Consider the following 27,578-nt stretch of genomic DNA (forward strand, 5'->3'; position numbering starts at 1 on the left):
TTTCTTTTCTTGGCAACAGCTATCCTAATAGGTATAAAGGCCATTTTTAAATCTCTCTTGGGAATTACCTCCTGAGTCTTTGAGCCAATCCTTGAAAAGTATCACATGTAGTGAATCTTGATCTTTTGAAGAGGGACTTGATTGATGCAATTTTCTTTTTAGAAATAACTAAAAATATTTTCCCACTCTTAATTTTTCCTTGGTAATTTCCAAGAGGATCTGAAGTAGCAGTGATCAAAAGTTATTCAGAGTGAAAGCTGGGTGATCAAGGTGGTAGATACTGCTTATGGGAACAAAATAAGGTTTAACACCAGGGAACTGGTGTTTTTAACTTACCCTGAAGGCCCTGAAAAAGGCAAGTTCCCCAGATGGTGTGCCATGAGGACATGGCTGGAATGAAGTCATGATGTTCCCAAGATACCTTCTTTGAAATACAACATTGCTGGATAAATAAACTGACCAATATATTTTCTTTTATTTTTTTATAAGATAAAAAAGTATTTTTCATGTTCTTCCCATTTCCTCTACCCTCACCCCCCCCAGTCCCTGGCAGCCAGCCACCATTTTATTCTGTTTCTATGTCACATATAAGTGAGATCACACAGTATTTGTCTTTCTCTGACTTATTTCACTTAATATAACACCCTCAAAGTCTATCCTTGTGACAAATGGCAGGGTTTCCTTCTTTTTTTAATAGCTAAATGATATTCCATTGTATATGAAATATATATGTAATACATATAACATTTTCTTGATCCATTCATCCACCAATGGACACTTATGTTGTTTCTATATTTTGGCTATTGTATATAATGCTGCAGTGGAACATGGGACTACAGATACTTCTTTGAGGCAGTGATTTAGTTGCCTTTGGATATATACCCAGAAGTGGGATTGATAGATCATATTGTAGTTCCATTTTTAATTTTTTGAGGAGCTTCCATACTGTTTTCCATAGTGACTGTACTAGTTTACACTCCCATTAACAGCATAGAAGGGCTCACTTTTCTCTACAGCCTCAGCAACATTTGTTATCTCTTGTCTTTTTGATAATAGCCATCCTAACAGGTGTGAGGTAATATCTCATTGTAGTTTTGATTCTGATTTCTCTTGTGATTAGTGATACTGAGCACATTTTCATGTACCTTTTGGCTATTTGTATGTCTTTTTTGGAAAAACTGTTCAAGTCTTCTGCCCATTATTTGATTGGATTATTTGTTTGGTTGTTTTTTTTTTTTTAAGTAATTAGTAAGAATTTATTGTGCAGGATTATTAGTCTTTTCAATATTAGGTTGTATGAGTTCCTTATATATTTTGGACATTAATCCATTATCCGGTGTATGGTTTGCAAATAGTGTCTCTCATTTCTTAGGTTACCTCTTTGTTTGATTGTTTGGTTCTTTTGCTGTGCAGACGTTTTTCAGTTTGATGTAGTGCCACTTATTTTTGTTTTTGTTGCTTGTATTTTTGGTGTTATATCTAAAAAAAATCACTGCCAGAACCAATGTAAAAGAGTTTTTTCCCCCATGTTATCTTCTAGGAGTTTTATGGTTTGAGTTCTTATTATTTCCATTTCAGGTTCATTTTTGTGAGTGTTATAGGATAGGAGCATGTGGATTCCCAGTTTTCTCAACACCATTTATTGAAAATACTGTCTTTCCCCATTGAGTATTCTTGGCTCCCTTGTCAAATATTAGTTGATCATGTGCACTATATTTTCTAAATGGTAAGACTAGCTTTATGACTTCATAGTCAAATCCAATGTCAGTTAAATTAAAAAGCATATTGTTTTTGAATTTGGGAGACATTTTTCTGATGGTACACCATACAGTAATTAGGGAAAACTGAGGGTATAGAAGAATGTTTCTACTGTACAAGCTCCAGTTCAGTATGTCAGGAATAAACTGAACTATGATGTGGCCAAGCTTATAATCCTGGGGTGGACAGAGGTCAGTTCTGAGGCATGCCAAGGGACTTCTTGGGCAAGAATTGTTGCTTCATTCACTGACTTGGTCAGGACAAGGTCCAAATGACATTAGATTCTTCATGCCACGTGAGGCTCCCACAAAGACCTGTGGAAATGAACTGCATGGAATAAAATGCAGCCCAAACTATCAGGGCCACAGGACCTCTGCAACTCCATTCCATGGGAAGAAAGCCAAGGGACCAAGAGCTGATAAACACTGCAGGGCTGGCTTGGACATCTCTGTAGACACAGCAGCCAACAAGACCAGGGTAATCCTGCATTCTCTCTCTCTCTCTCTCTCTCTCTCTAGGGAGGATGTGAAGACAAAGAATTCTACTTTCTTAATATGGCCACTCAAAGAAACTGACACTGGGGATTTACAAGAGCTAAGACCGGAGAACCCTAGAAAGAAGAAAAAGAAACCTTCCAAGAGGTTGCCTCTCCAGGAAACGGTGTCCTCAGAATCTGATGACTCTTCTCATGGCATCAGGTCCCAAGAGTCCTACCCCAAGAAACACCCCAAGCCCAAGGTAGGCAGGGGACGACATCGCCTATCTCCGGAACACCCTGAAACCTCTCTCAAGAATAGTGCACATGAGGTCACTCCCCAGTTTCCAGGCCAGTTTAGGTCCCAGAGTGGCAAAAACTCTAACACCCTTAAATAATGCTGACATCCACTTCCCCAGAGAAGGTCCTCGGCCCAGGATCTGGGAGTCAGCCAGCCACACCATCGCTGCCATGCCTCCACCTCAAGCAGCCCTGCCTTTCCTCCTAGAGCCACCCACAGCAGCAAAGGGCTGAGGACCACTGCTGAGAAACCTTAAAGCAGTCTAGTGGCAACTATGTTTAAGAGAGCCAGCATTCCTCCAGGGCTGCCTAGACCTCAGCCAGTCAACACTGTGGAACTAGCCTCTCTGCTGAGGTAAGACTGCCTTTCATCCTACCCATTCCTACCCTGTTTGTAAAACAGGTACACTTCCCTGTTATCTCCCACCTAGATCTCCCATCTGTTTGCACTGTTTTCTGGCTTTTCCTAACCATTCTTTATCGTATTATTTTCTCTGTCCTCACCACATTATACTCAGTCTTTTGGTAAATTCGTCATGCCCAGAAGTTTAACCTGACAGATTACTATCATAGGATTTTCAGCTATTTTTTTTGGAAGGCAATGTACTTATAATCCAAGCCTGCAGTCTTGTTTTAAATTAATTATCTCATTTAAATTAGGGATTTTATCACTTAATGTTAAGACTGAAATTAAGATCTAGTAATGTGTCTGAGATCTGCAAAACAAAATTATTAATTTCTGGCAATTTTTATTGAGCCCTCTCTAATTGTTTTTGTCTGTAGTCTGTTGTAGGTACCTCTAGTTGAGTGCGGAACCACAATAAAAACTCTTACATTGGAAACATTTCAAAACTATTGTATTGTTTGTTTATTACTGTTTTCTTTGAACACATTTTAGCAATGACATGAAAGTATTCACTTCTTTTCATTAATTCCTTAGTGAAATTAGCTTCACTAATTTCAAAAATGAAATAGCTCCCCAACTTCTTTTTCTAGTCAGTAATAGTCCCATAATAATAGGGTACAGATGATTATTTTTTTAATGTTTATTTATTTTTGAAAGAGAGAGTGTGAGCAGGGGAGGGGCAAAGAGAGAGGGAGACACAGAATCTGAAGCGGGCTCCAGGCTCTGAGATATCAGCACAGAGCCCGATGTGGGGCTCGAACTCATGATCTGAGAGACCATGACCTTAGCCTAAGTCAGTCGCTCAACCAGCTGAGTCACCCAGGCACCCCAGGGTACAGATTATTAATAAGACAAATATTGGATGCTAGGAAAAGATGGATTTTAGAGTATCACCACTAATACTCTAAAAATTTGCAATCAGGGCGCCTGGGTGTCTCAGTCGGTTGGGTGGCTGACTTCGGCTGGGGTCATGATCTTGCAGTCTGTGAGTTTGAGCCCCGCATCAGGCTCCATGCTGACAGCTTGGAGCCTGGAGCCTGCTGCGAATTCTGTGTCTCCCTCTCTCTCTGCCCCTTCCCCATTCGCACTCTGTCTCTCTCTGTCTTTCAAAAATGAATAAATATTTAAAAAAAATTTTTTTTAATTTGCAACCTAATTAAAAATTGTGTTCATATTCCTGAAAGCTAGGGTGTCACCACGGTCATGGCAAAGAAATTAAAGGAGGAATCTCCTTCCAAAAATATGAAAGAAAAAGGAACATCAGCTCAGCATCAGGGTAAAGTAGTAATGTAGTGAGGAAGGAATTGAGGAGTGAGGAAATGATCCAGAACAAGACAGGAGACAGTGTGTGGGGAAGCAATATGACTCCCCACAGAACCCAGAGGTTTCTCATAGGCTCTGGAATAATCATCCAGTTTTGGTTTGACCAGTGGAGAACTAGTGGGGTAGGAAAGAAACCATTCATCAAGTCATATTCATTCATGCCTGCATACATGCAAGTATTCATCTTAGGCTGTATGCATTCATTCAATTATTCAACAAGCAATTGAGTGCTGACAGTATGCCAGGCTCCAGAGAGATTCTATCAGCATTTGGAAGGTACTTACCTTCTCTATCTTACCTTTCTGCATCTCTACTCTATTTTTGGACCAATCACTGTTGTCTGGTTTAAAGGCATGTACAAGGAATGAACTACAAGACAAATATACATAAGAAAACTTTGTTGATATTACATTACAATGCATAATATTCTCAATGACATTAAGTGATAGATACAGTGTGTTGTACTTTATAGATAATGTCCAATTCAGTGTGCTGGGGGAAATTGTAATAAAGACAGTGTATTTCTACTTCCAGCCAGTGTGGAATAACAGGAACCTGATTTCATTCCCTAGCCCCTGCCTGAAACAATTAAAACACCAGATAAAATGTATGTAACCACAGTTTCCAGAACATTGGACATAGGCAATGAATTACAGGATCTCTGAGAAACAAGTGAGGTAAGCCCCATGAGTGTGCTGCTTATTTCCTGGAGTCAGTTTCCAGGCTCCAAGAAAAGGATCAGGAACCCAGGCAGAGCCCAGTACCTTCTTTGAATGAAACTAGGATTCTGGAAAGACCAAGGCAGCTGGAGTCTACAGGATAGAGGGCTGGAGAAGAGACAGCTACTCACAGAAACAACTCTGGATATATGTACATAAGCTCCTTTGAGTCTTCAACTCTGTACTTACTAGTGCATGGCTGTGAGGAAACTACTCAAGGTTGGAGAAAGAACTTTCCAGAAAGGTCAGAGGGAACAATCCTTACAGCTCACATAAGGCTGGGAATACCTCCTGTTTCATCCAGTCAGTGTAGAAAACAGATATCTTTATTCAAGGAGCATCAGATAGAGTACTCAGAAAATGTTTGCTTCAATAGTGGAACAAAATTGGCCTTAGACTAAACACTTCTCTGGTCCCATATAATAAGGCTTAAAAGCAAACCCTAGAGGAATAAAATTGTTTCCAAATAACCTATGTCTCAACACAAAGCTCAAGAATATTTGTAGGGATTAAAAAAAGACCACCCAATAAAGTAAAATTTACAGTGTCTGGCATTCAATCAAAAATTACCAGGCATACAAAGAAACAAGGAAATAAGACCCATAATAAGTTGAAACTAACTCAGAAATTGCACAGATGTTGAAGACTACCAGAAACGGTTACTATGTTGGTATATATAAAAGATTTTATATTTTATTATTTAAATCTCTTTTAAAGATAGTTGGCTGTGTGTAGTAATTTCAATAGTACACTAATACATTTCATCCCCATACAATGCACATACATCTGTATTCATTGCCTCAGGTGATTGTGTGTTTGATTTTCACTGAATAAATCTATGCTTTTTGCATATGCCAGCCAGAAGTAATAAATGGGGTTCAGTCTGTCAAAAAATAATAACAGTTATGTATCCAGATTTTATGGCCACCCCATATAATTGGCTTGGATCATAAGTAGGGGTGGGGCGAGGATGGAGTGATTGACAGCAATAAAAGAACTATATGGAATGGGTACAGTTTGACTCTCTGAAAGAGATCTGCTCTTACTAGAAGAAATGGAACAGATGTTCAAGAGACTGGATGACCACTTAAGTGATGTAAAAAAGATCCATGCATCAAGTGACAGACATTACCTCTGAGTTCCTTTTCAACTCCAGGAGTCTATGGATCAATGAGTTAGCCTACTACCAATTCAGAGTAGTTCCACATAGATGAGAAACAGTCCTAAAAGGGGGGAAATGTTGTAGCCAACACATTTAGACAAGAGAAATTAATTAAGAGAATAGAATTGAAAAAGAAGTAAAATTATATTTGCACATGATAAAAGAGCATACCTGAAAAACCAGAGAGAATCAATGATAACAATAATTTAAATAATGTAAGAGTTTAGTGAGGTGCAGAATAGAAATTTGACATACAGAAATCAGTAGCCTTTGTATGCACAATGATCAGTTAGAAGATATATTGATAGAGAAAAATCTCATATACAGTTGCAAGAAATAAAATAAAATATAGCTGATTCTTGGGGCGCCTGGGTGGCTCAGTCAGTCAAGTGTCCCAACTTCAGCTCAAGTCATGATCTCATGATTCGTGGGTTTGAGCCCCACATCGGGCTCTGTGCTGAACGCTTGCTCGGAGCCTGGAGCCTGCTTCAGATTCCATGTCTCCTTCTCTCTCTGCCCCTCCTTGCTCTCACTCTCTCAAAAATAAATAAATGTAAAAAAATATTTATAAAAATATAGCTGATTCTCATTATATGTGGTGTTTATGTCCTGTAAAGTCATCTATAACACTGAATTTAGCAAATACTGAATCGTTGCCCATAGAGAAATACAAGGTTAAGTTCCTGCAAGCCTCTGATCACATCATTTTCACTTATAAATATATAACCTTCTTTTGTCTCTCTGTTTAAAGATACCTTACTTAATATATATCTATAAACATAGAACTCACAGCCAACAGCACTATTACTCATGCCTGAATGAAGATTGTATAATATTTTCTTCTTGCACTTAGGAACACTAGATAGTACTTCAACATTACACTTGGGGACAGTTTTAAACAGCGAGATCACTAACAACACAAAAATGTAGAAAATGTGACACTAAATTTACTATTGAGAGGACACTTTTTTAGAGCAGGAGAGCTGAAACAAGGCAGTCAGGTGACTCATTTTTTGCCACTCTGAGCATATGTATTTCTACAAAATGTATTGACTATTGATTTTAGAATTACAAATAAATTTTAGTGAGTAGGTAAATTCACAAATAGAATCCATAAATAATGAGGATCAGCCATACCTAAAATAACAATAAATGTGCAAAAACAATGAGAAAAACTTTAAAACATTCCTGAAAGACAAAAAAGTAGATGTAAACCTCTGTTGGTTTTAGAATGGATGGCTTAATGTCATCAAGATGTTAGTTTTCTGTGAGTTCATTTATTAAAGTAACACAATCCCAATAAAAATAACTGCAAATATTTCATGGGGTTTAAAAAGTTGACAGTAAACTTCATATGGAAAAATAAACATATGAGAGAGACTAGAAAATACTAAAGAAGAAAAACCACAAGGAGAAGGACTCATGCTAATACATAAAACACTGTAACATCGTTATGCCTGTGTGGTGCTAGCACAAGAAAAGAAGACTAATGGAATAGAGTAGAATCCAAAAACAGACAAATATATGTGGAAATTTAGTGTATTCTGATGACAGCATCTCAAATCACTGGAACTTTTTAGTAACTGATGCTGAGATGGCTAATGGCCATTGGAAAATAATAAAATAGATCCATGTTTCATACTACATATAAGAATAAACTCCAAATAGATCCAAGTCCTAAATGTAAAAAATGAAACATTCAAGTATTAGAAGAAAACATGATTGAATTCCTCTATAACATGGTTGCAGAGAAAGGTTTTTTGACTATGATTCAAAATCCAGATGCAATAAAAGATTGCTCAGCTACATAAAAGTTGATTTTCAAACATGCATTACCAAAGAGGATCATAAGCAAAGTCAAAAGACAAATGAAACACTGGAGACATTATTTGTACAGTATACCACACAAAGAGCTGATGTACTAAAATATAGAGAACTTTTAAAAATTCAGGTAAAAGAAATGACCAAAAAACCTGGCATAAAAAATAGGCAAAAGATATGAACTATTCACAAAGATTAAAGAATAGACCTTAAAATGTGAAAAGATGTATAACTTCACTAATGATAAGAAAAACGGAGATTAAAACTACCTTTAGAAAACTTCTGGTAATATGACAATGTGAAGTGGTAATGCAAATCATTTCACAAATAACAATTTTAAGAACTGGATAAAATTTTTTAAAAATCAAGTATTTAAAGGTACAATAAAATGTTCAAAACCAGGCAGAATATGAGGAGTTTATTCTCCAAAAACTATGAATGGAAAAGTTAAGAACTGTGAGGTTGTGACACTCTAGCCTAAGGATACTGCCCAACTTTCATGGCCAAGACAACAGAAAAATTGGCCTGACTGGCTCAAGGTGCCAGAGATGAGTTCAAAGCTGAAGTGGAAATTTTAAAGAAGAAATCCTGGCATCAAGAAAGCACAGTAAGAGTGAGCCATGAAATCTTGAGCAAAAACTCTGTTCTAATTCCTGGCTGATCACTAAATTATGCATGTGTAAGGGCAGACCCAGGAAACCCTGTTTTGTTTTGCTTTTTTTTTTTTTTTTAATGGAAAGTAGAGAGGAATATACTTTGGGGAGATAGAGCTATGTGGAGCAAAGTCTGTGTACTTGTTACTTTTGAACTGAAATATATTTCCAAACCACATACAGTTTAGGCAGCAGTAATCTACTCTTAAGGGATTAAAGTGTCAGGGGAAAGAGCCTCAGGCTGGCAGAGCAGTTGAAAATTTAAGCAACTAAATTGCTGAAAGAGTGTGCTCCAAAATCTGCCCAAATCTTTGGCTGACCACTAAATTATTGGCCATGGGGAAACACTGAAAGTAGCAGGGTAAAAGGCAGCAGTGAGAATCCATAGAACAGAATCGAGATTTGAACTGCTTTATACTACAGGAAAGAACAGTTTGCAGTTTGAGTACAGGCATGATAATTTATTAGAATAGAAAAAAAAAAAAGCAAGCAAGCCAAAAAATTTTTTTTAATTTTAAAGCCTTGAAGAACACAATAGAATCCAGCATAGCAAGAATATATTCCCTTAAGTATCCAGTTTTGAACCAATAAAAACTGAGTAGACATACAAAGAAACAGGAAAATGTGTTCCATTTTGATGGATCAAAGACCATCATTAGAAATTTTTATTGAGTCCAGATGTTGTATTTAGCTGACTTTAAAGCAGCTATTATAAATATATTTAAAGAATTAAAGGAAAATATAGTAAATATGAAGAAATTAATAGAAAATCTCAATAGAAAAATGAAGGTATTAAAAATGCAAAAGTAGGGGCGCCTGGGTGGCGCAGTCGGTTAAGCGTCCGACTTCAGCCAGGTCACGATCTCGCGGTCCGTGAGTTCGAGCCCCGCGTCGGGCTCTGGGCTGATGGCTCGGAGTCTGGAGCCTGTTTCCGATTCTGTGTCTCCCTCTCTCTCTGCCCCTCCCCCGTTCATGCTCTGTCTCTGTCTGTCCCAAAAATAAATAAAAAACATTAAAAAAAAATTTTTTTTTAAAAATAAAAATAAAAAAAATAAAAAATAAAATGCAAAAGGAAAATTCTAGAGCTGAAAAGTACAACAAAACATATACTAAATGGACTGTGAACAGCAGAGTGGGGAATCTTTGAACTTGAATATAGGTTAATAAAAATTACCCAATCCAAAGAAAAGCAGAAAGGATTGGAAAAAAGCAAACAAAACCTTAGAGATCTGTCGAATGATTTGAAGTGTTTCAAAATACATAAAATTGGAGTCCTAGAAGAAGAAGTAGAGAAAAAAATTTTTTAAATTGGAGACTTCCAAAATGTTGTGGAAAACATTAGTAGATCTCACAAGCCTAAGTAATCCTAAACATGATAAATACAAATAAAACTATTCCAAGGCACATCATAGTCAAACTGCCAAAAGATGATGATAATGAAAAAACCTTGAAAGCAACCAGAGAAGGACAATATGTTACACTCAGGGGAACAATGACACAACATGAAATGACTTCTCAACTAAAACAATGGAGACTAGAAGATATAGGAATGGTAAAGTGCAGAAAGAAAAAAACTTGTAACAATTATATATTCAATGAACTATCTTCCAAGTTAAAGGTGAGAGGAATTCCACTGCAATATGTTTGAGTAAACTGTTAACACAGTACCCTCTGACAGATAACTATAAACTCTGGACAAAATACAAGTAATAACTACCCAGAAACTCTGGAGAGTGACTTAAGGCAAGCAGATTCTGATGTGGCGAATTTCCTAGCATTACGTATTTTAGCTGGAGAGCAGGCTGGGGCAGGAAATGGTCAGTGCCACATGTGGAGGCTTACTCTCTAAATGAAAACACATAGTCTTTCTGGGTTGAAAAACCAGAAAACCAAGTTTGGAGATAAGTTCTGGAAAGTGCAGAGAGCATCCAAACAAGGAGAAAGCCAGAAACAGGGAGCCACAAATTTTGTGTATATAAACTTTGCCCAAATCTCTCACTGACTCCTTAACCACATATACACAGGCAGGTTACAAGATCACCATCCAAGGCTAAAATTGCACAGAAATTTGATCTGCCATCCAAGAGGCAGAGATTTCCATTTAAGCTCAAGAAAGCTAAAATCTGCTTAAATAAAAATATCAAGGGTTCTGAGTGATGTTACAGAGTCCAGAATGTCTGCAATCTAATATTCATGAATTCTGGGATACAACTTTTAAGTTATTCAACATATAACCATGAAAGTGTGATCCAGTTTCAAGAGAAAAGGCAATAAACCTGATATGACCCAGATGTTGGATTATCAGACAAGGAATTTAAAGTAGCTATTACAACTATGTCCATTCAGGTAAGCAAAAGACGGTTATAACAAATGAAAAGACAGGAAATCCCAGCAGAGAAATGATAAAAAAAAAAAAAAAGGAAATTCTAGAACTAAAAATTATATCTTAAGTTTAAAAAAAAAAAAAACGAATGGGGTTATCAACAGAAGAGTCAGTAGATCTGAGATCAATAGAAATTATCTAATCTAAAAAAGAGATAAAAGAATTTTTTAATGAACAGAACATTCATTCATTTTTAATGAACATTGAATATACTTTGTAACTGGTATTTTAAAATGAGAGGAGAGAGAGAATGGAAAAAAATATTGGGAGAAGCGTTGGCTGAAAAATATCCCAAATTTCTTGAAAGACATAAATTTATAGATTCAAGAAGTTCAGTGAACCCCAGATAAAATAAATAATAAGAAAATCATAGTTACAGTGTTGAAAAACAAACTAAAAGAGAAAATCTTGAAAGCCTCCAGAAAAAAACCGACAAATTATATAAAAGGGAACAATAATTAGAAATCACTGACCTCTCATCAGAAACTATAGAATCTAAAAGGTGGTGGAACAACATCATTAAAGTGTTGAAAAATAAAATTTCTCAACCCAGAATTCTATCAAATTTGAATATATCAAAGGAAAATATTTTTCAAAAACAAAAGCAAAATAAAGACATTTTCAGATAAAAGTAAACCAGGGGAAGTTATCATCTGAAGACTTGTACTGTAAGAAATGCTAAAGGAATTTTTTTAGGCTAAAAGAAATATATATAATATAGAAAATCAGATCTTAAGGATGGAATGGCCAGCATCTGAAATGGTAAATATCTAGGAAATATTTTTTAACTGTTTTTTCCTCTCAATTCCCTTGATATAGATACAATACATATGGCAACTATAGCATTAAAGGCAACTGGTTGAGTGGTAAATGGGTCTATATGGTTGCAAGGTTTCTAGATTTTAAGTAGTGGGTTTTAACTTCTTTCTCTCAGCTCTCAAATAGGCCAACACACACACACACACACACACACACACACACACACACACACACAATGACTAAAGATATATACATCATCTTAACCTTGACTTATATTCCAAATTCTAGAAAACATTCTTTTCCATTGTGCTTGGTACTTTCACCAAGGTAGTCCACATGCCTCTGCCATGAAATAAGTCTCAATAAATTTAAAAGAATTTAAATCATACAGAATATGTTGTTGAACTGCAATGAAATGAAATTAAGTGAAAAACCAATGGCAATAAGATATTAAAATGTCAAAATATTTGGAAATTAAACATATTCCTAAGTATAGCACAAAGAAGAAATTACCAGGTAAAATGACAAATCAAAAAGTTAGTTATTTGAAAAAAATCAATAAACCTCTAATTAGTAAGAAAAAAGGGAAAGAACAGAAATTAACACAGAGTGGTTATCACTAGAGATCCTACAGACATTAAAATCATAATGAAAGAATAATTTGAACAAATTTTATCCTGAAAAATTAAAAAACTAAGGAGAAATGGACCTTGAAAAATAAACTAAACAATACTGACATAAAATGAAGTAGAAAATCTGAATGACCTATCTATCAAGGAAATTTAATGGGTTATCTAAACCCTTCCCACAAAAGAAGTTCCAGGCCTGGATGGTTTCACTGATGAATTTTGTCAGAGTGAAAGAAAAAAATAACATCAATTTACACAAAATCTTTCAGACAATAGAGGAAGAGGTAGTACTTCTCAACTCTTAAGAGCCTAGTAGAACACTAACATGAAAACAAGGGTTACAATAAAAGCAAAATACTATATAATCAACCTATATAATACTATATAAGTTAATCCAACCATACATAAAACAGATACTACCTCATGACCAAGTCAGATTCATCCCAAGAATGAAAGATTGTTTTAATAATCAAAACTCTGTTGATGTAATTCAATTTGTTGCAGCATAAAGGATTATCTCACTAGGTACAGAAAAAATGATTTCACACAACTCAAGATCCATTCATGATACAAACTTTCAGGAAAAATGGGAAAAGAGAAAAAAGTCCTCAAACTATTAAAGGGTGTTGTTATGTAAATGAGTCCAAAATGGCCCTCAAGTGGATCATCTCTTTACTGCTAGCTGAGACCCATTAATGCAAGATTCTGATGGCACCAAATTCAAATTTAAGTTTATTTATTTTTTAGAGAGAACGCAAGCAGGGGAGGAGCAGAGAGAGATGGAAAGAGAATCTCAAGCAGGCTCCATGCTCTGTGCCCAGGCCAACACAGGATTGATCACAGGATGGTGAGATGATGACCTGAGCTGAAATCAAGAGTCAGTTGCCCAACCAACTAAGCCACCCAGACATCCACAATTATTTTTAAATAGTCCAAACAAGCATTTTTTAAGCTATTGACTGCTTTGCATACCCCACAAAACCTCACTCAAAGCTCTTACCTATTGAGCCTTGTAGTTATTAGACTCCAAGCAGCTGCTGCTCTTTGGAGCTCTCTCACCCAGAGACTGCCTGCCTTGATGCTGAGTGACATCACCTAGGCACATAAGCCCCCTCTCCAGTCTTCCTCTCTCAAAGCCTCTGAGAGGTTTCATGTGAGGGATACTCTCGTTCAATCCTGTCCACGTGTCATCCAATAAAGTTTGTTGTGTGTAAATGCTTCTGATGACATCTTTTTCCTTGATCAGTCCCTAAATCCCTCAAATTCTCTACCAAAAAAAAAAATCTACAGCACTGTGAATGCTTTTCCCTATGATTAGGAACAAGGCAGGGATACCCACTTCCACCACTTCTATTAAACATTGCACTGTAGTTCCTAGTCAATGCAATTGGCAAGAAAAAGAAAAGCCATTAAGGTCAGAAAATAAGTCTTAAAAAATCTTTATCTGCATAAGTCATAATTATTTACATAGAAAATTCTAAAGAATATTCATCACTACTATTGGAACTTGTATGTGCGTTTAGCAAAGTCACAGAATACAAGCTCGATATACAAGACTCCATCGTATTTCTATATACTGGCAACAGACAATTGAAAATGAAAAATTTTAAATGACATTTAAAATAGTGTCAAAAACCACAAAGCACTTGGTGACAAATTTAACCAAAGAAATTACAACTTCTACATTGTAAACTACAAAACACTCCTTAGAGAAATTAAAGATGACCAAAAATAAGTAGATATGCCATGTTCATAGATTGGAAAAAATCAAAATTATTAAGACGTCAGTTCTCAAATCTGTCTATAGAGTCAATGTAATTCCACACATAATTCCAGCAGACTTTTTGATAGTTGAAACTAAGAATCTGATTCTAAAATGTATGTGGAGGGGCACCTGGGTGGCTCAATCGGTTAAGCATCCAACTCTTGATTTAGCACATATCTGCTAAATTCTGGGCCTGCTGCTTTCATCTGGGCTTCCAGGGACATTAGGCTCACTGTCTTCCTAAAGGGACTACACAGGGTCATTCACTGTCCCAGGAATATTCTGCGGCTTCAGGGCCAACCTCAGACACTTGCTCACATCATATTTCCAACTCCCAGCCTCCAAAGAAAGACTTGTATCTAACTGGGAGTTCTTTTTCCTTTACTTTCCCAAGGGCTAGGATTTGGAGGACTGTGGTCAGGGACTTTTAGATCTGGGACTTCTATGGGAGGTTAACTGAATAAGGCTCTTCCTCCTGCTTCTTTTCCACATCTCCTCTCTTTGTTAATATATTTAACCTACACCTCATGCCCAGCAGAGAAATATCTCATTTGCTGTTTTGCTGTGATTGAGATCAAGGGAAAAACATCAAGGTCCACCAACAGCTCAATTCTCAAAGCATGTCTTGCATCTTTGCTCCCTAGGCAGTGATCTAGTCTACTTTTTCGATGAATTACCTGTTTTCATGTTTGAGTTATTCTAGACATCTGTAGAGAGCCATCTGGGGTTTCTTCTTAGTCTCCATCAAAGCTTGGGCATTCAGGCAAGGTGGTATCATTTAATCAGGACTCTGCACCAGGCAGGTCTTCTATGAACCCTGCAAGAGTGTTACTGCAAAATCTTTACTTAAAGCAAAGGCTGGGATGCCTCATGCTCCTTGAGGTGGCCTTTTTCACTTTCAAGTAACTCTGCCTTTATTTGGAATTACACCCAATCTGCTGGAGAGTGTCACAAGGTTTTAAATCTCTCCCTGGGAGTTTTTGGAGGTACAACCTAGCAATCTTGTCCACATTATCAGAAAGCTTCATTTGTGCTTCTCTGCTTCCAGAGTAAATTTGAATATATATGATTGCCTCTTGCCAGGAATCCAAAATTATATTCCTTATATTTGAGTCTTCCCAATACTCCATCCTTTTTTGTCAAAGAAACAGTCCAAGGTAGGAGTTATACCATACAGTGGAGGTTTGCAACTTTATATGATTATAAATTGCCCCGTTGAAGATGCAGAACCCCTGGCCCCACTCCCAGAGATTCAGATTTACTCTCTAGGCCTCGGGCGGAGCCTGGCATTCTGTATTTTTAACAGGTTCCTGAGTTGGATCTCAGCAAATCGTATCTGAGGACCCAGCACCTAAGCAGGTGATCTGAGAGGAAGTGCTCCTCCCCACTATGCTTCTCCCCTCCCTCTCAGGTCTGAGCCCTGAGCACCCTCCCATCAAGGCAAAGGATCTCCAAGACCCAGAGCTGGTTTACTTCTTGATGTCAGGTTTGTGGTCCCTACAGAAGGTCCTCTGGGCACCTGGAGTGAAGACTATGCCTGCCTCACAGGGCTGTCATGGGCATAAAATGGATAGAGGGCTTGGAACAGAGTCTAGCACATAGTAAGAACTCAATAAATGTTATCTGTTCTATAATCATTATTCTCATTACCTTTGCTACTACCATCACTCACACTCACACTGAGAAAATGGCAGGGGGCCTCCTAAATGCCTCCACCCTCATGCCTTGTGAGGAAGAGAACACCACTCAGAGAAGTCCAGAGCCATGTGGGACAAATGATAATCATGAGCTTGGCATCAGTACCAAACTCCTTTTACCAATTTCACTCACAGGCACCAGGAGAGTTTCCCAGGCTCTTAGCCCCTGAAGGAGCAGCCCATGCACCCCTCTCAGCAGTGAACCATCCTGCCACTGAGAAGTTGGTATCTCACCACCCCTCTCCATAACTGCTTTCTTTCTATATGCCACTGAAATCCCCAGATCCCCTTCTGTACATCCTAGATATGTGTGGTGGTCTCATTCTGATCCAGCTCCTTCTTCCCAGGCACCAAGTAGCCAGTGGAAGCCCTCACCAAGCCCCCCCCATCAGAGTCAAAGTGCTGTGACTCTCCCCTCAAGATATTGATGACTATGTTGAAGTTGGTGCCCTTCCTGGTGTTCCTCAAGCAGTCCTTCAGAAGCTCATCAACCTTTGTTCCAAGGAGTGAATGACTGTGTCTTGAGACTCCACTAGCCCATTCACAAAGAGTAGGAAGTCTTTCTCAATGTGGTAAGATGAGCCAAGCACATAAGGTAGGTGCTAAATACATATTTGTAGAATGGTTGGACCTTGGTTTAGGCAACCTTCCTCCTGGGCTTCAAAATTCCCTGATGGGTGTGTATATTTCAGAGAAATTATTCAATCCAGGCCATAGCAGTGGCAGCATGGATGAGCTGGTGCCTCCTCCGGCAGTCCCTCTGGGATGTGGGATTGTAGGGAGGATCTTCACATTACCTAGAGCCTGCAGGAAGGCCCTACCCTGTCCTTTACAATTTGGCATCTGGTAAAGAGACATGTAGTATGGTCCTTTTACAGAACCTGTAGTCAGGAGCTTTTTGATCCCTACTTGATAATAGTTTGCATTGTATATCCAATATCCTCTGGCTAATATAACAAGTATGGGCGGGCCAGATGCTACAATCAGGAATAAAATAGGAGATCCCAATCTTGGGGGATTTGGCCAGGAAACACTCTTTGCCAGTACTCCCACCACTAGGTATGATTATCTAAACCAAAAGGGAAGATGTCTACCTCTCATAAAGGATTACTGTTTGGGGGCAACCAAGGAGAGAAGGCATCATCCATACTGGGGAGATGCCCATTTATTGATTCCTCAGTAGTTGACTCATCTGAAAGCTGGCTATTCAGGAAAAGATCAAAGGGACCACACCTTCTCCCAGCCTGTTAACCTCCTCTGTGACTCTGCAGATGGGTTTGGATGGACTGAGAGCTTTATTCACATATCAACAACCATTTTTGTGGCCTAAGAGTTCACACCCTGGTGTGCGGCTGGATGTGTCTGGTGGGAAAACTCTGAGTCCTGAAAGGTTCCTGGTGTGCAGAAACCACAGAGACACAGTTTAAATGCGCGCTTAAGAGTCCACCTCTGGTGCCAGGCTAACCCTGCAGTGGTGGGTGCCACTCCTTGCCTCAGTTTCCCCCTTTTTTGTTGTGGAAATTCAATGAATTAATTTACAAGTGCTTTGCATAGTGTGTAACACAGAGTAAGCACTGTGAACACAGTATTGCCACCACCTGAGTTCATGTTTTCTCAGCATCTGTCTCTAACAAGCAGGTTTCATCCTAGTAGGATTGTTGAAAAGTATCTTCTGTGAAAAGAGCAAACCTTAGTTCTTCAAAAACCACAAAGTTGTCAGTGTGTTTGATAGTTCTGCAAATTCTGTATTGAAGCCTCTTTTTAATAGGCTAGAGGCACAAGCAAACCTATTGGGCTCCCCATCTCCTGTCATAACCCTGAAGGAACTCAGGGGACATGTGGGACAGATCTGGCTAGAAAGATAGTCATGACCTGATCACAAAAGGTGGTCACTAGCTGAGCAACACAGACTTGCCATTTAACCTTGAGGGGGGTTGTCTTTTCTGTACAGGAGGCGGGTTTGAGGAATGGGATCAGGTGCTTGGGAGGAGATCTACTGCATTCAGTGATCTCTAAAGAACTTCCCAGGTATCCCTCCTATGACTCCTCTCCCCCTTCTTCCATAATCCAAACTAGCATTAACAGTAACCATGGGGCCCACACAACACAGATTGTGAGCTCACAAGGGACAGGGAAGAATGGTAGCTGTACCCTCATCTCCAAAGGGGAGGCGGAAGCCAGGGTAGAGAGTGGGTGAAACAGAGAAGAGAAATGAAGAGGAGAGAGAGAAATAAAGAAAGGATAAAGATTGAGAGGGAAAAAAAACAAAAGAAGGAAGGAAGGAGGGAGAGGCAGAAGAAAAAAAAGATAAATTCTTCTATCCACTTGTTAAGAAATCACAATTCAATAGAGAAGAGAAATTCACAAGCAGCACTTCACAAAGAGTCAAATGGAAATGTAAAATACTCTTGTCTCCTCTAAAATACATTATTCATTGCTCTGTGTCACTGCAGATGTGTGTACTGTGTCCACTCACAGATAAGCAGGATACATTTGCATGATTTAAATGTCAACCAGATCCTGTGAATAATAAACTGCGTGAAGTCAGTCCAGAGGGTCTGAATCACTTTCCCTGGAAACTTACTTCATCAGCTAAGCTTCCGCTCAAGAATTTGAAATTCTGGGGAACTAAAACTTCTTGTTGTGCTGTTTCATTGCTCCAAGAGGAATCAGGGTCAAAACAAACCATATTCTCTCCATCAGCAGCTTTCAAACACCCTCATACCAGGACCACTTCATCGTCATATCAAATAACTTAGTCTCTGGCCCCCTGGGAATTTTAATGTCCAGGATTGAAAGAGGTAACATAATAACTGCAGGATGAGAAACAAGTAAGGTGGTTATCAATATGTAGGGGAAAATGATGACCTTCTTCCAGAATGGCACTAATTGAAAGTTGAAAAAATAAAATAAAATAAAAAACTGAGAACAAACTGAGGGTTGATGGGGGGTGGGAGGGAGGGCAGGGTGGGTGATGGGTATTGAGGAGGGCACCTTTTGGGATGAGCACTGGGTGTTGTATGGAAACCAATTTGACAGTAAATTTCATATATTAAAAAAAAAAAAGAAAGAAAGTTGAGCATTATTTATTTTTCAAGGCATCTTGACATATATTGTCCCAATTATCCATTATCTCTATGATGGAGAAGAAATTCCTCCTTTTATTTTGACCTACCTATAGTGTTGTACATAAAGTAAGTTTCATGTATATAGTATATCATTGGCTCATGTTATTCTATACACTCTGACAATCTGTTTTAATTGGTTTATTGAGACCATTTACATTTAAGGTATTTTTTTACATGCTTGGGCTTAAGTCTTCCATTTTATTATTTGTTTTCTGGTTTGTTTTCACTGTTTCTCATTTCTCTATTTCTTTTTTCTGTAGAAGAATTCTGTGAAGAATTTTTAATGATTCTATGTTGATTTATTTATAGTTGTTTTTTTTTTTTTAAAGAGAGTGAGTGTTCATGAGAGAGAGCAGGGAAGGAGCAGAGAGAGAGAGAGAAAGAGAATCTTAAGCAGGCTCCTCGCTGGGCATGGAGCCTGATGTAGGGCTCATCTCACAACTGTGAGGTTATGACTTAAGCTGAAGTCAAGAGTCAGACACTTACCAACTGAAGTACCCAGTTTTTTAACTATTTATAGTTTTTTAGGTATATCACTTTGTACAGTTTTCTTAGTGGTAGCCGTAGGTGTTAACAGTGCATTTATGAAACATCATAGTCTACTGGTATTAATGTACCATTTTGATAGAAATGTAGAAAACTTACTGTCATTTGGGTATCTTTACCCTTCCCTCTCTTTAAATATAATTGTTTTAAGTGTTTCTTCTTTATACATTGTGCACTACATCAGATGGTGTAATAATTTTTGCTTTAACCATCAGTTTTACCCATTCTGATATTACTTTTTTTCTGAAGTTCCAAACTTTCTTCTGTTATTTCCTTTTCTACCCATTCTTTAGGTAGATTTGCTAGCACAAATTCTCTTAGTTTTTCTTCATCTGAGAATGTTTTTATTTCCTCTTTCATTTCTGAAGGATATTGTTACCAGATATAGATTTCAAAGTTGACAGGTCTTTTCTTTGAAAAACATTTGAAGACTTGTGCCCTTTCCTCCTGGCCACCATGGTTTCAGAGAGAAATCTTTTTTCATATGAATTGTTCCTCATCTACAGATCTTGTGCAAAGCTTATCATTTGTCTCACAATAATATCCTTTATAGAAAAAAAAAAAAAGAATTGCTAGAGTCAGGATCCAAACCAAGATCATGTTGCATTTAATTGTCATTAATCTTTAGACTTCTTTAATTTAGAACAGTCCCTCAGTCTGCTTGTCTATCTCTCTATGTATTGTCTTTCATGACTGACGATTTTGAAGAGTACACTATTTTGAAGACTGTCTTCATTTTCTTAATGGTATCTTTGGGTGAGGAGAAACTTTTATTTTGATGGAATATAATTTATTGGAGTTTCTTTATGGTTAGGGCCTTTTTTTTGTCCTAAGAAAATTTTGCCTACCCCCAAATCATGAAAATATTCCACTTTTTTGTTCCTGTGCATTATGGTGGTAGCTTTATATTTAGGTCTGTGTATGGTTTTTCTCAAATTTCCTATGTGGACTGAGATAGGAGTTGAGATTTGTTTCCATTCATACAAATTCCAGTTGTTTCATCACCATTTCCTACAAATGAATTTTATTTCTCCACTGAATTGCCTTGGCACCTTTAGTAAAAATCAATTGACTGTACATACATGGAATTTCTACTTTGTCCCACTAGGCTGTTCCTTATGCCAATACCACACTGTTTTAATTGTGCTAGCTTTATCCTAAATCTTGAGATCAGGTAGTATAAATCCTCAAGCTTTGTTCTTCTTTTTCAAGATTATTATGTATAGTCTAGATTCTTTGCATTTCCATAAAATTTTAGACTCCAGTTTCTTCAGAATAAAGCCTATTGGGATTTTGATTGGGATTTCGTGAAATTTTAAATCAATTTTGGGGAAAAATCTTAAAACTACTGAGATTTCATAAGAGTATACCATAACATCGTATATCTTTACATTTACTTAGGTCTTTAGTTTTTTAGCAATGTTTTACAAGTCTTGCACATAGTGTTAGATTTATTCTTAAATAATTATGTCTATGACACTGTTGTAAATGGTATTTCTAAAATTTCATATTCTGTTTTTTGTTGCTAGAATATATAGAAGTACAGTTGAGTTTTGCATCCTGCAATCTTATTAAATTTACTTATTCTAATATTTTTTATAAATTAGATAGGGTTTTCTATGATTATGCTGTCTTTGGATAATGACAGTTATCTTTTTCTCATCTTTATGCCATTTATTTCATTTCTTTTTTTTTCCTGTGCCGTAGTGGCTGGGACTTGCACTACAATGTTTAATACAAGTGCTAAAACTGAACATCCTTGCCTTGTTCTTGATCTCAGTCTTCAAATTAAGCATATTATTAACAGTAAGCTTTTCTAAAATGACTTCTATAAATCTGAGGAAGTTCCCTTCTACTTCTGATTTGCTAAGAACCTTCCTTTACCTTCTTTCTTTCTTTCCTTCCTTCCTTCCTTCTTTCCTTCCTTCCTTCCTTCCTTCCACATGAGTGAGTGTTGAATTTTGTGACATTGACCATATGTCCTGAAAGTCTAAAATACTTACTATCCAGCCCCTTAAGAAAAAGTCTCTGATCCCTTCTCTAGATAAAAATATAAAAGATACCCTGGTTCATTATATGTATATCAGTGTGGATCTAATCAAGAGACAGAAACCACACAATAATTCAAACAGGAAACGATTAAAATAAAAATTATTAAACATCAGATATAGGAGAGTTTACATGGCACTACAGGACTGAAGGAGAGTAACCAAGGAAGGACAAACTTGGAACGGGGATCCCCCTCCCCAAGACTGGCATTTAAACCTTGTTGGAGCTGGCATAATTGCAGCTCAATGTATGTCAGAGAAATTCACAGGTTTGCACAGACCTGAAGTGGCCTGCAGTTCCTGAGCCAGAAGGAAGCAATCCCCAGAATGCAGGTAGGGCAAGCCACAGCTAGTGGCTGGCCACACAGGAGTGCAGAAAAGGTGGGGGCATCAGTGTGAGTACGAGGCTGGAGCTGTGGTGCTTGTATCAAAATGGTTGTGGCACCAAAGGGTCACAAGAGACAAACCTGGGGGGTGTGAGGCTAGGGAAGCAGAGAGAGTTGGAATACCATTACAGGCAGGAGGGCTACACATTGGGTGTCCATGCTGAGACAGGTGCAGGAAGGTGACCACCAGGTCCAGCTGGGGCTGGGACATCATCAAGGAACTGTATATTCTAGGCATGTGGCTGAAGCAGAGCACCACTGGACATTCTCACATGTCCACATCAATGGTGCAGCCACGAGAAACAACTACATAGTCCGCTCCTGCTTCAGTGTTTCTCCAGCATCCTCTACTGAGAAAGCTTACCATCGTGCTCACTGTAAAAGAAGAAATGCTTAAAATAATTCAATGCTGAGAAGTGATGAATTGATAACTGATATAGCATTGTTAAAGAATGGAGTATCCTAGGCAATCAAGTATTGGACCCACCGATATTCTATCAGAGATTTCTGGAATAAAAGTGAGAAGTAGGTACCTTTTTTATCAGATGAGGAAACTGAGTCCCACATTAAATTGTCTACACCAATTGTATTAAAGAGTTAATATTAAAATAAGAATATATGAAACTATCAAAAAAGAGTAGAAATCATATATGTGAGGGAATTATGCATTCTAGGCTTTCAGTGAATTAAATGAATCTCAGTGGGAAATGTTTGCAAGTCTCTACAATAAATATTATCATAACTCAAAAAGGCAAGCAGACTGGGGGAAATATTTTCATCAAATAAGCTAGGAGAAAGTCTCTGTCAGTATTGCACAAAAACTCATGAAAATTGAAAGGAAAAACATCAACTTTAATATAAATGGGCCAAGGACATGAATAGATGATTCACAAAGAGGAGACACAAGTAGCAAACAGACATAAGAAAATGTTCAACTTTACTATCTCTTATTGAAATGCAAATTAAAACTATAATGGGGTGCAGCTTATGAACAAAATTTGAAAAATAAAATAGAATGCTGGTAAAAAAAAAACTGGTGGAACTGGTAAATGATTGATAGCAATAGAAATTGCTAAAACTTTTCTTGAATTCAGATGCTTATATACCTAGAGTATATTCTGGGAATATAACCTGAGGAAATAGTTACAAAAAATAGGAAAAAATGTTTCTTGGCAGTTGCTTAAAGGATTGGAAATGGGAAATAATTTAAATGTACATAAAAATGTCAATAACTATATAAATCATTCTATTAATTGTGTAATTCATTTGGTCATGATCATGGCTAGTGATAAATAATTTGGACATTGACCTAAAGTCACTGGAAACTAACACAGTAAGATAGGCTATTTCTCAAGATGTAACACCTGAATAAAAACTAGAATAACAAAATTGTATTTACATGTTAGTATCACCATGAAAGAGAATAATGTGTATGTGAAGAAAAACTAGAATATAACATAAAATGTAAAATTAATTTATTGAACTGATTTTAAAGTTCTATTATGAATATAACTTTGCAATGCAACTCTCCTTTAAAATGTGGCAACCAAAATGAAAATAATCCAGGTATGCTGAAAAGAAAATAGCTGATCAAGACTCATTTTTGGGGTGCCTGGGTGGCTCAATTGGTTAAGCATTTGACTCTTGGTTTCAGCTCGGGTCATGATCTCACAGTTTGTGGGATCAAGCCCCCCATGGGACTCTGTGCTGGCAGCATGAAGCCTGCTCGGGATTCTCTCTCTCTCTCCCTCTCTCTCTGCCCCTCCCCCACTCAGGCTGTCTCTGTCTCTCTCAAAATAAATAAGTAAACTTAAAAATTTTTTAAAGACTCACCTCTTTTCTACATTATATACTTCTATTAAGTCAGCATTGTCTGTCATTAGCTTTTTGCAAGTTTTTGTGGAGACGTGTCATTCTCAGGCTTTACATCATGGTGAATGAGGTCTGCCAAGCAATGTCTCCTCTCTCTGTGTGTGGATGGCTGATTATTTTGGACCCTGCTGCAGAACCTTATATTTGTTCCTGTTATATTTTTTTCTCAGTCTGTATATTCAGCCCATCATTAAAAGCCCTCAAGATTTTTTTATATACTGATTTGCACTCCATATTTGCCATATTTCCTGAATGCATGTTAGCTATACATCCTATCCACATTAAAATATACAGAAGATTCCATACATTTACCCAAGGCCTTGATGAAAATGTTGACCTGAGCAGTACTCAGCCCAGGGCACGTCCCATCTACTAATGAGCACCTTTGATGACATTCAGATTACAATTCGCTAAAATAGCCTTGTGTCCAGTACACATTTGCCAGCTGTAAAATTAGAAAAGGTGATTGTCCTTCTTTTGTAGATGGAAAATGAAGGTTGTAGGCTTAGAGGAAAGCTCAGGTGATTTTACTGAGCCCGGACCAGGCTTAGCTGTGGTAGGGACCAAGTTTGCCCTCAGTATTCAGCATCTGTCACCCAGACCTTTGCCCCTGCCCATCCTACCTGCCCCTGCTGTGGTATCTGTGCCATCATACCCTTATTGGTCTCCAGGGTCATCAAATGCTTCCCTCAGTCACATGCTTCTGGAGTTATTTGCATTTTAAAGCTTCACCTGCCTGGCTTGGTGGGTGGAGCATGCGACTCTTGATCTTGGGGTTGTAAGTTCGAGCCCCATGTTGGGCATAGACATCATTTAGAAAACAACAACAACAAAGTAAAAGGGATAAAAATTTGAAACTAAAAGGATGAAGTTCTGATGGTGGAATTCCAGGCACTGATGGTCAGATAGATTTGGATGGTCAAAATGTGTAGCTTCAGCCTCTTCTGGACCGCCTTTGAGGCTCCAGAGCCTTACCTGACTCTCCCAGAGAGAGAGGCAGATAACAGACTCCACTACCTACAAGGCTGGCCTGAAGGGGCATCTTCAGGGGATGAGGTAGATTAGATCTCTGAAGACCACTCTCCTCTATAGCTCTTAATCATATTTGGACAGAATTTACAACTCTTCAAATCTCATTAATTTAACTTTATTTTCCTTCTATTTTGTCAACTGCCAGGTAGGTGAGGGAAACATACCATCATTTTTGTTGCCTGAGAAGCAGAAAAGGGAGCCTTAAAAACTGAAAACCACTGCCTCTGCCACAGCAGGGTCTTTTCCCCCTGATGACTTTGCACTGACTGAGAAAATGCCTGGGGAAATTTATGCATCATTGCTTCTCATGTGAAGCTCACCTGCCTCTGAATAAATATTTTATTTCCCAAAAGCCATTCCTGCAAATTGCCCTATCATTTGCCAAGGATCTAAACCATCTGCCAGAGTAAGCCCACACTCTCCTCCTTACTGATAACTGGGCTTATCTGTTTGCATTTCTACTTATCATCTGCTAGTCTGGCTTATCTCCTCATCAGATTGTGTGTTCTTTAACACACTGGACACCGTATTTAATGTGCCTTTCAAGTCTAATCTATAAATATCAGATCCCCAGCACTTCTGAAATTTGTTTGGACTGGGTAGATTTTACACAAAGTAGGAAAAATTTAATTCCTCCCCCCAATTTTTAAAATCAAAATGTATAATATGCACCCAGAATAAATAGCAAATTGTATATTTACACAGTAAAACTGAAATAACTATAGCTAGAAACAACAATATCACTGAATCCTAAGATTGGGGGGAAAAGCAAATCCCAGACTATGTAGACCATAATCACATATTTTCTAAAATTTAAAAACAATTAGGGGCACCTGGGTGGCTCAGTCAGTTAAGCCCAACTGTTGATTTTAGCTCAGGTCATGATCTCATACTTTGTGAGAGCCTGATTGGGATTCTCTCTCTCTCCCTGGCCTCCCTGCTAATGCTTCCTCTCCCTCTCAAAATAAATAAAAAAACATTTAAAAATTTAAATTTAAAAACAATTAAAACTATATCTTACTGGAGAGTCCCCTAAGCCACACCTGTTCATGCTCATGCTTGAACCCAATCCCTCTGGGCATGGCTAGTATTTGCCCTTTTATTTCTCAGGCAGTGAAATCACAGGCAGGTAGAACTAGTCTCACCAGGTTCCCTGGGTCCAGTCTTCCTCAGCTACTGATGCCTGGGTATCACCTTTTCCCACACAGAACCCTCCTCATTTCCTTAAGAAATATTGACTAAGGCTGAAGCAACCTAGGATTGACCTAATCCTCCCCCACTCAGATATCATCCACCCAGTTAGAATGAGGAAGTGGTGCCTTCTCCATAGCTCTCTTCTCACTGATGTCTCCCTATTCTGACACAGGCTTTGGGTATCTGAGGATCCCTCTCCTGGGTCTCTTGGTGCCATGGACCTCTTAGGACACCCCACTCACTCATCTGGGATTGCTTGGTGCTAATTGTATCCTGCATATTGACAAAGGACTTCTGTCCCTTCCATGCTGTGCCATACATATTTGGTTGCACTTCAGATGAAACCTGAGCAATAGGACAGACCCCTAGAGGCTACCCCTGAGTCTTCAGCCAAATCTGGATCCTCCTTCCTGACAGCCCAGGATCCTGCTACTGGATGTCTTGTGCGGGCTAATTCACAGATATATCCCCTCTAGGCTCTTTCTGCTCATTTTCAGTCTCAGTTTATCTGTTTGTACCTTACAGGTATGGAAAATTCTTCAGTGATATCTATTGCCACGCATATCATTTCCCAAGGGCCAATTATGTGCCCAATCCTGCAATGGATGCTCTACCTCATTTGGTCAGATTCAGTGCACTTCTCCACTTCATGGTTAATTTTATAAGGTCTTATTTCCCTCCTAAGATCTTAGGAATGGTCTGCATTTCAAAAACAAAGTCCAGAGGGACTTTTCACTTTCAGGATTGTGCATTAAAATTGTCTCATGGTAACAACTACCTTCCCCAATATCCGTATGTAAGATTCTTTTGAAGCTCTGAAATGTTTCTGGACAACAAATGATAACCATCTGCTTCCAATCTTCCCATCCTTTCCTATGGGAAACAGCTTTAACTTGTAGTGTAAATTACTGGGACTAGAGAAAATAAGGTATTTCCTGACAATGAGGGCTGTAAAAAAAATTGCACGAGGTAACTGATGTATGTTGGAGAGTCTCTGGATTAAGGACACCAAAGGTCTTGATGAGGCATCATCTCATGAATTACGTCTTCTCTTGTGTTAAATCCACTTCATATTTCTTCCAGAAGCCCAAATGACAAAAGAACTCTCCTCTCCAACTTCTGTGGCTTCAACTTTGTTTTGTTGATTCACCATTTCCATTTATTTGCTTTCTCACTACCAGAATCCCTTAAATCTGAACAATTAAGCTTGACATTTCTTTGGGGAAATTTTTTCTGGGTTTTGCTTCCCTTCTTTAAGGGGTGTGTGTGTGTGTGTGTGTGTGTGTGTGTGTGAGAGAGATTCTAATTCTTTATTTCTCCAGTGAATAATATACACTTGATCTCTCCAAGTGTTGCATGAACTCGAGAACTTAAGCTTTCTAAAGACAATCTGTTCCATGAATACATAATTATTTTAATGTTTATTTATATTTGAGAGAGAGAGAGAGAGACAGAGTGGGAGTGGGGGAGGGGCAGAGAGAGACAGAGACTGAATCCAAAGCAGGCTCCAGGCTCTGAGCTG

The 27,578-nt window shown here is 38.1% G+C and overlaps 2 protein-coding genes across 8 annotated transcripts in view; both read left to right on the forward strand.

Annotated features, from left to right (window-relative positions):
* The window catches only part of VWA3B (von Willebrand factor A domain containing 3B), a 217,789-nt gene extending 214,404 nt beyond the window's left edge, over positions 1-3,385 (forward strand). For 3 of the 6 annotated variants that reach the window (XR_009248708.1, XR_009248709.1, XR_009248711.1), the window contains 3 exons: positions 2,277-2,496; positions 2,653-2,888; positions 3,317-3,385. Coding sequence is in view for 2 of the 6 variants with exons in the window: in XM_058684344.1 (XP_058540327.1) it covers positions 2,277-2,496; positions 2,653-2,790 (358 nt within the window). In the remaining 4 variants the exon portion in view is untranslated. Of the gene's footprint in view, positions 1-2,276; positions 2,497-2,652 lie in introns of those variants that run through there. The other 3 variants (XM_058684344.1, XM_058684345.1, XR_009248714.1) reach the window with 3 other exon arrangements.
* The window catches only part of CNGA3 (cyclic nucleotide gated channel subunit alpha 3), a 74,313-nt gene continuing 49,519 nt past the window's right edge, over positions 2,785-27,578 (forward strand). The window contains exon 1 of one of the 2 annotated variants that reach the window (XM_058684348.1): positions 2,785-2,888. The gene's annotated coding sequence lies outside the window, so the exon portion shown is untranslated. Of the gene's footprint in view, positions 2,889-15,944; positions 16,446-27,578 lie in introns of those variants that run through there. The other variant, XM_058684347.1, reaches the window with a different exon arrangement.

This window comes from Neofelis nebulosa, chromosome 9, assembly GCF_028018385.1.
Source record: "Neofelis nebulosa isolate mNeoNeb1 chromosome 9, mNeoNeb1.pri, whole genome shotgun sequence".
NCBI lineage: Eukaryota > Metazoa > Chordata > Mammalia > Carnivora > Felidae > Neofelis > Neofelis nebulosa.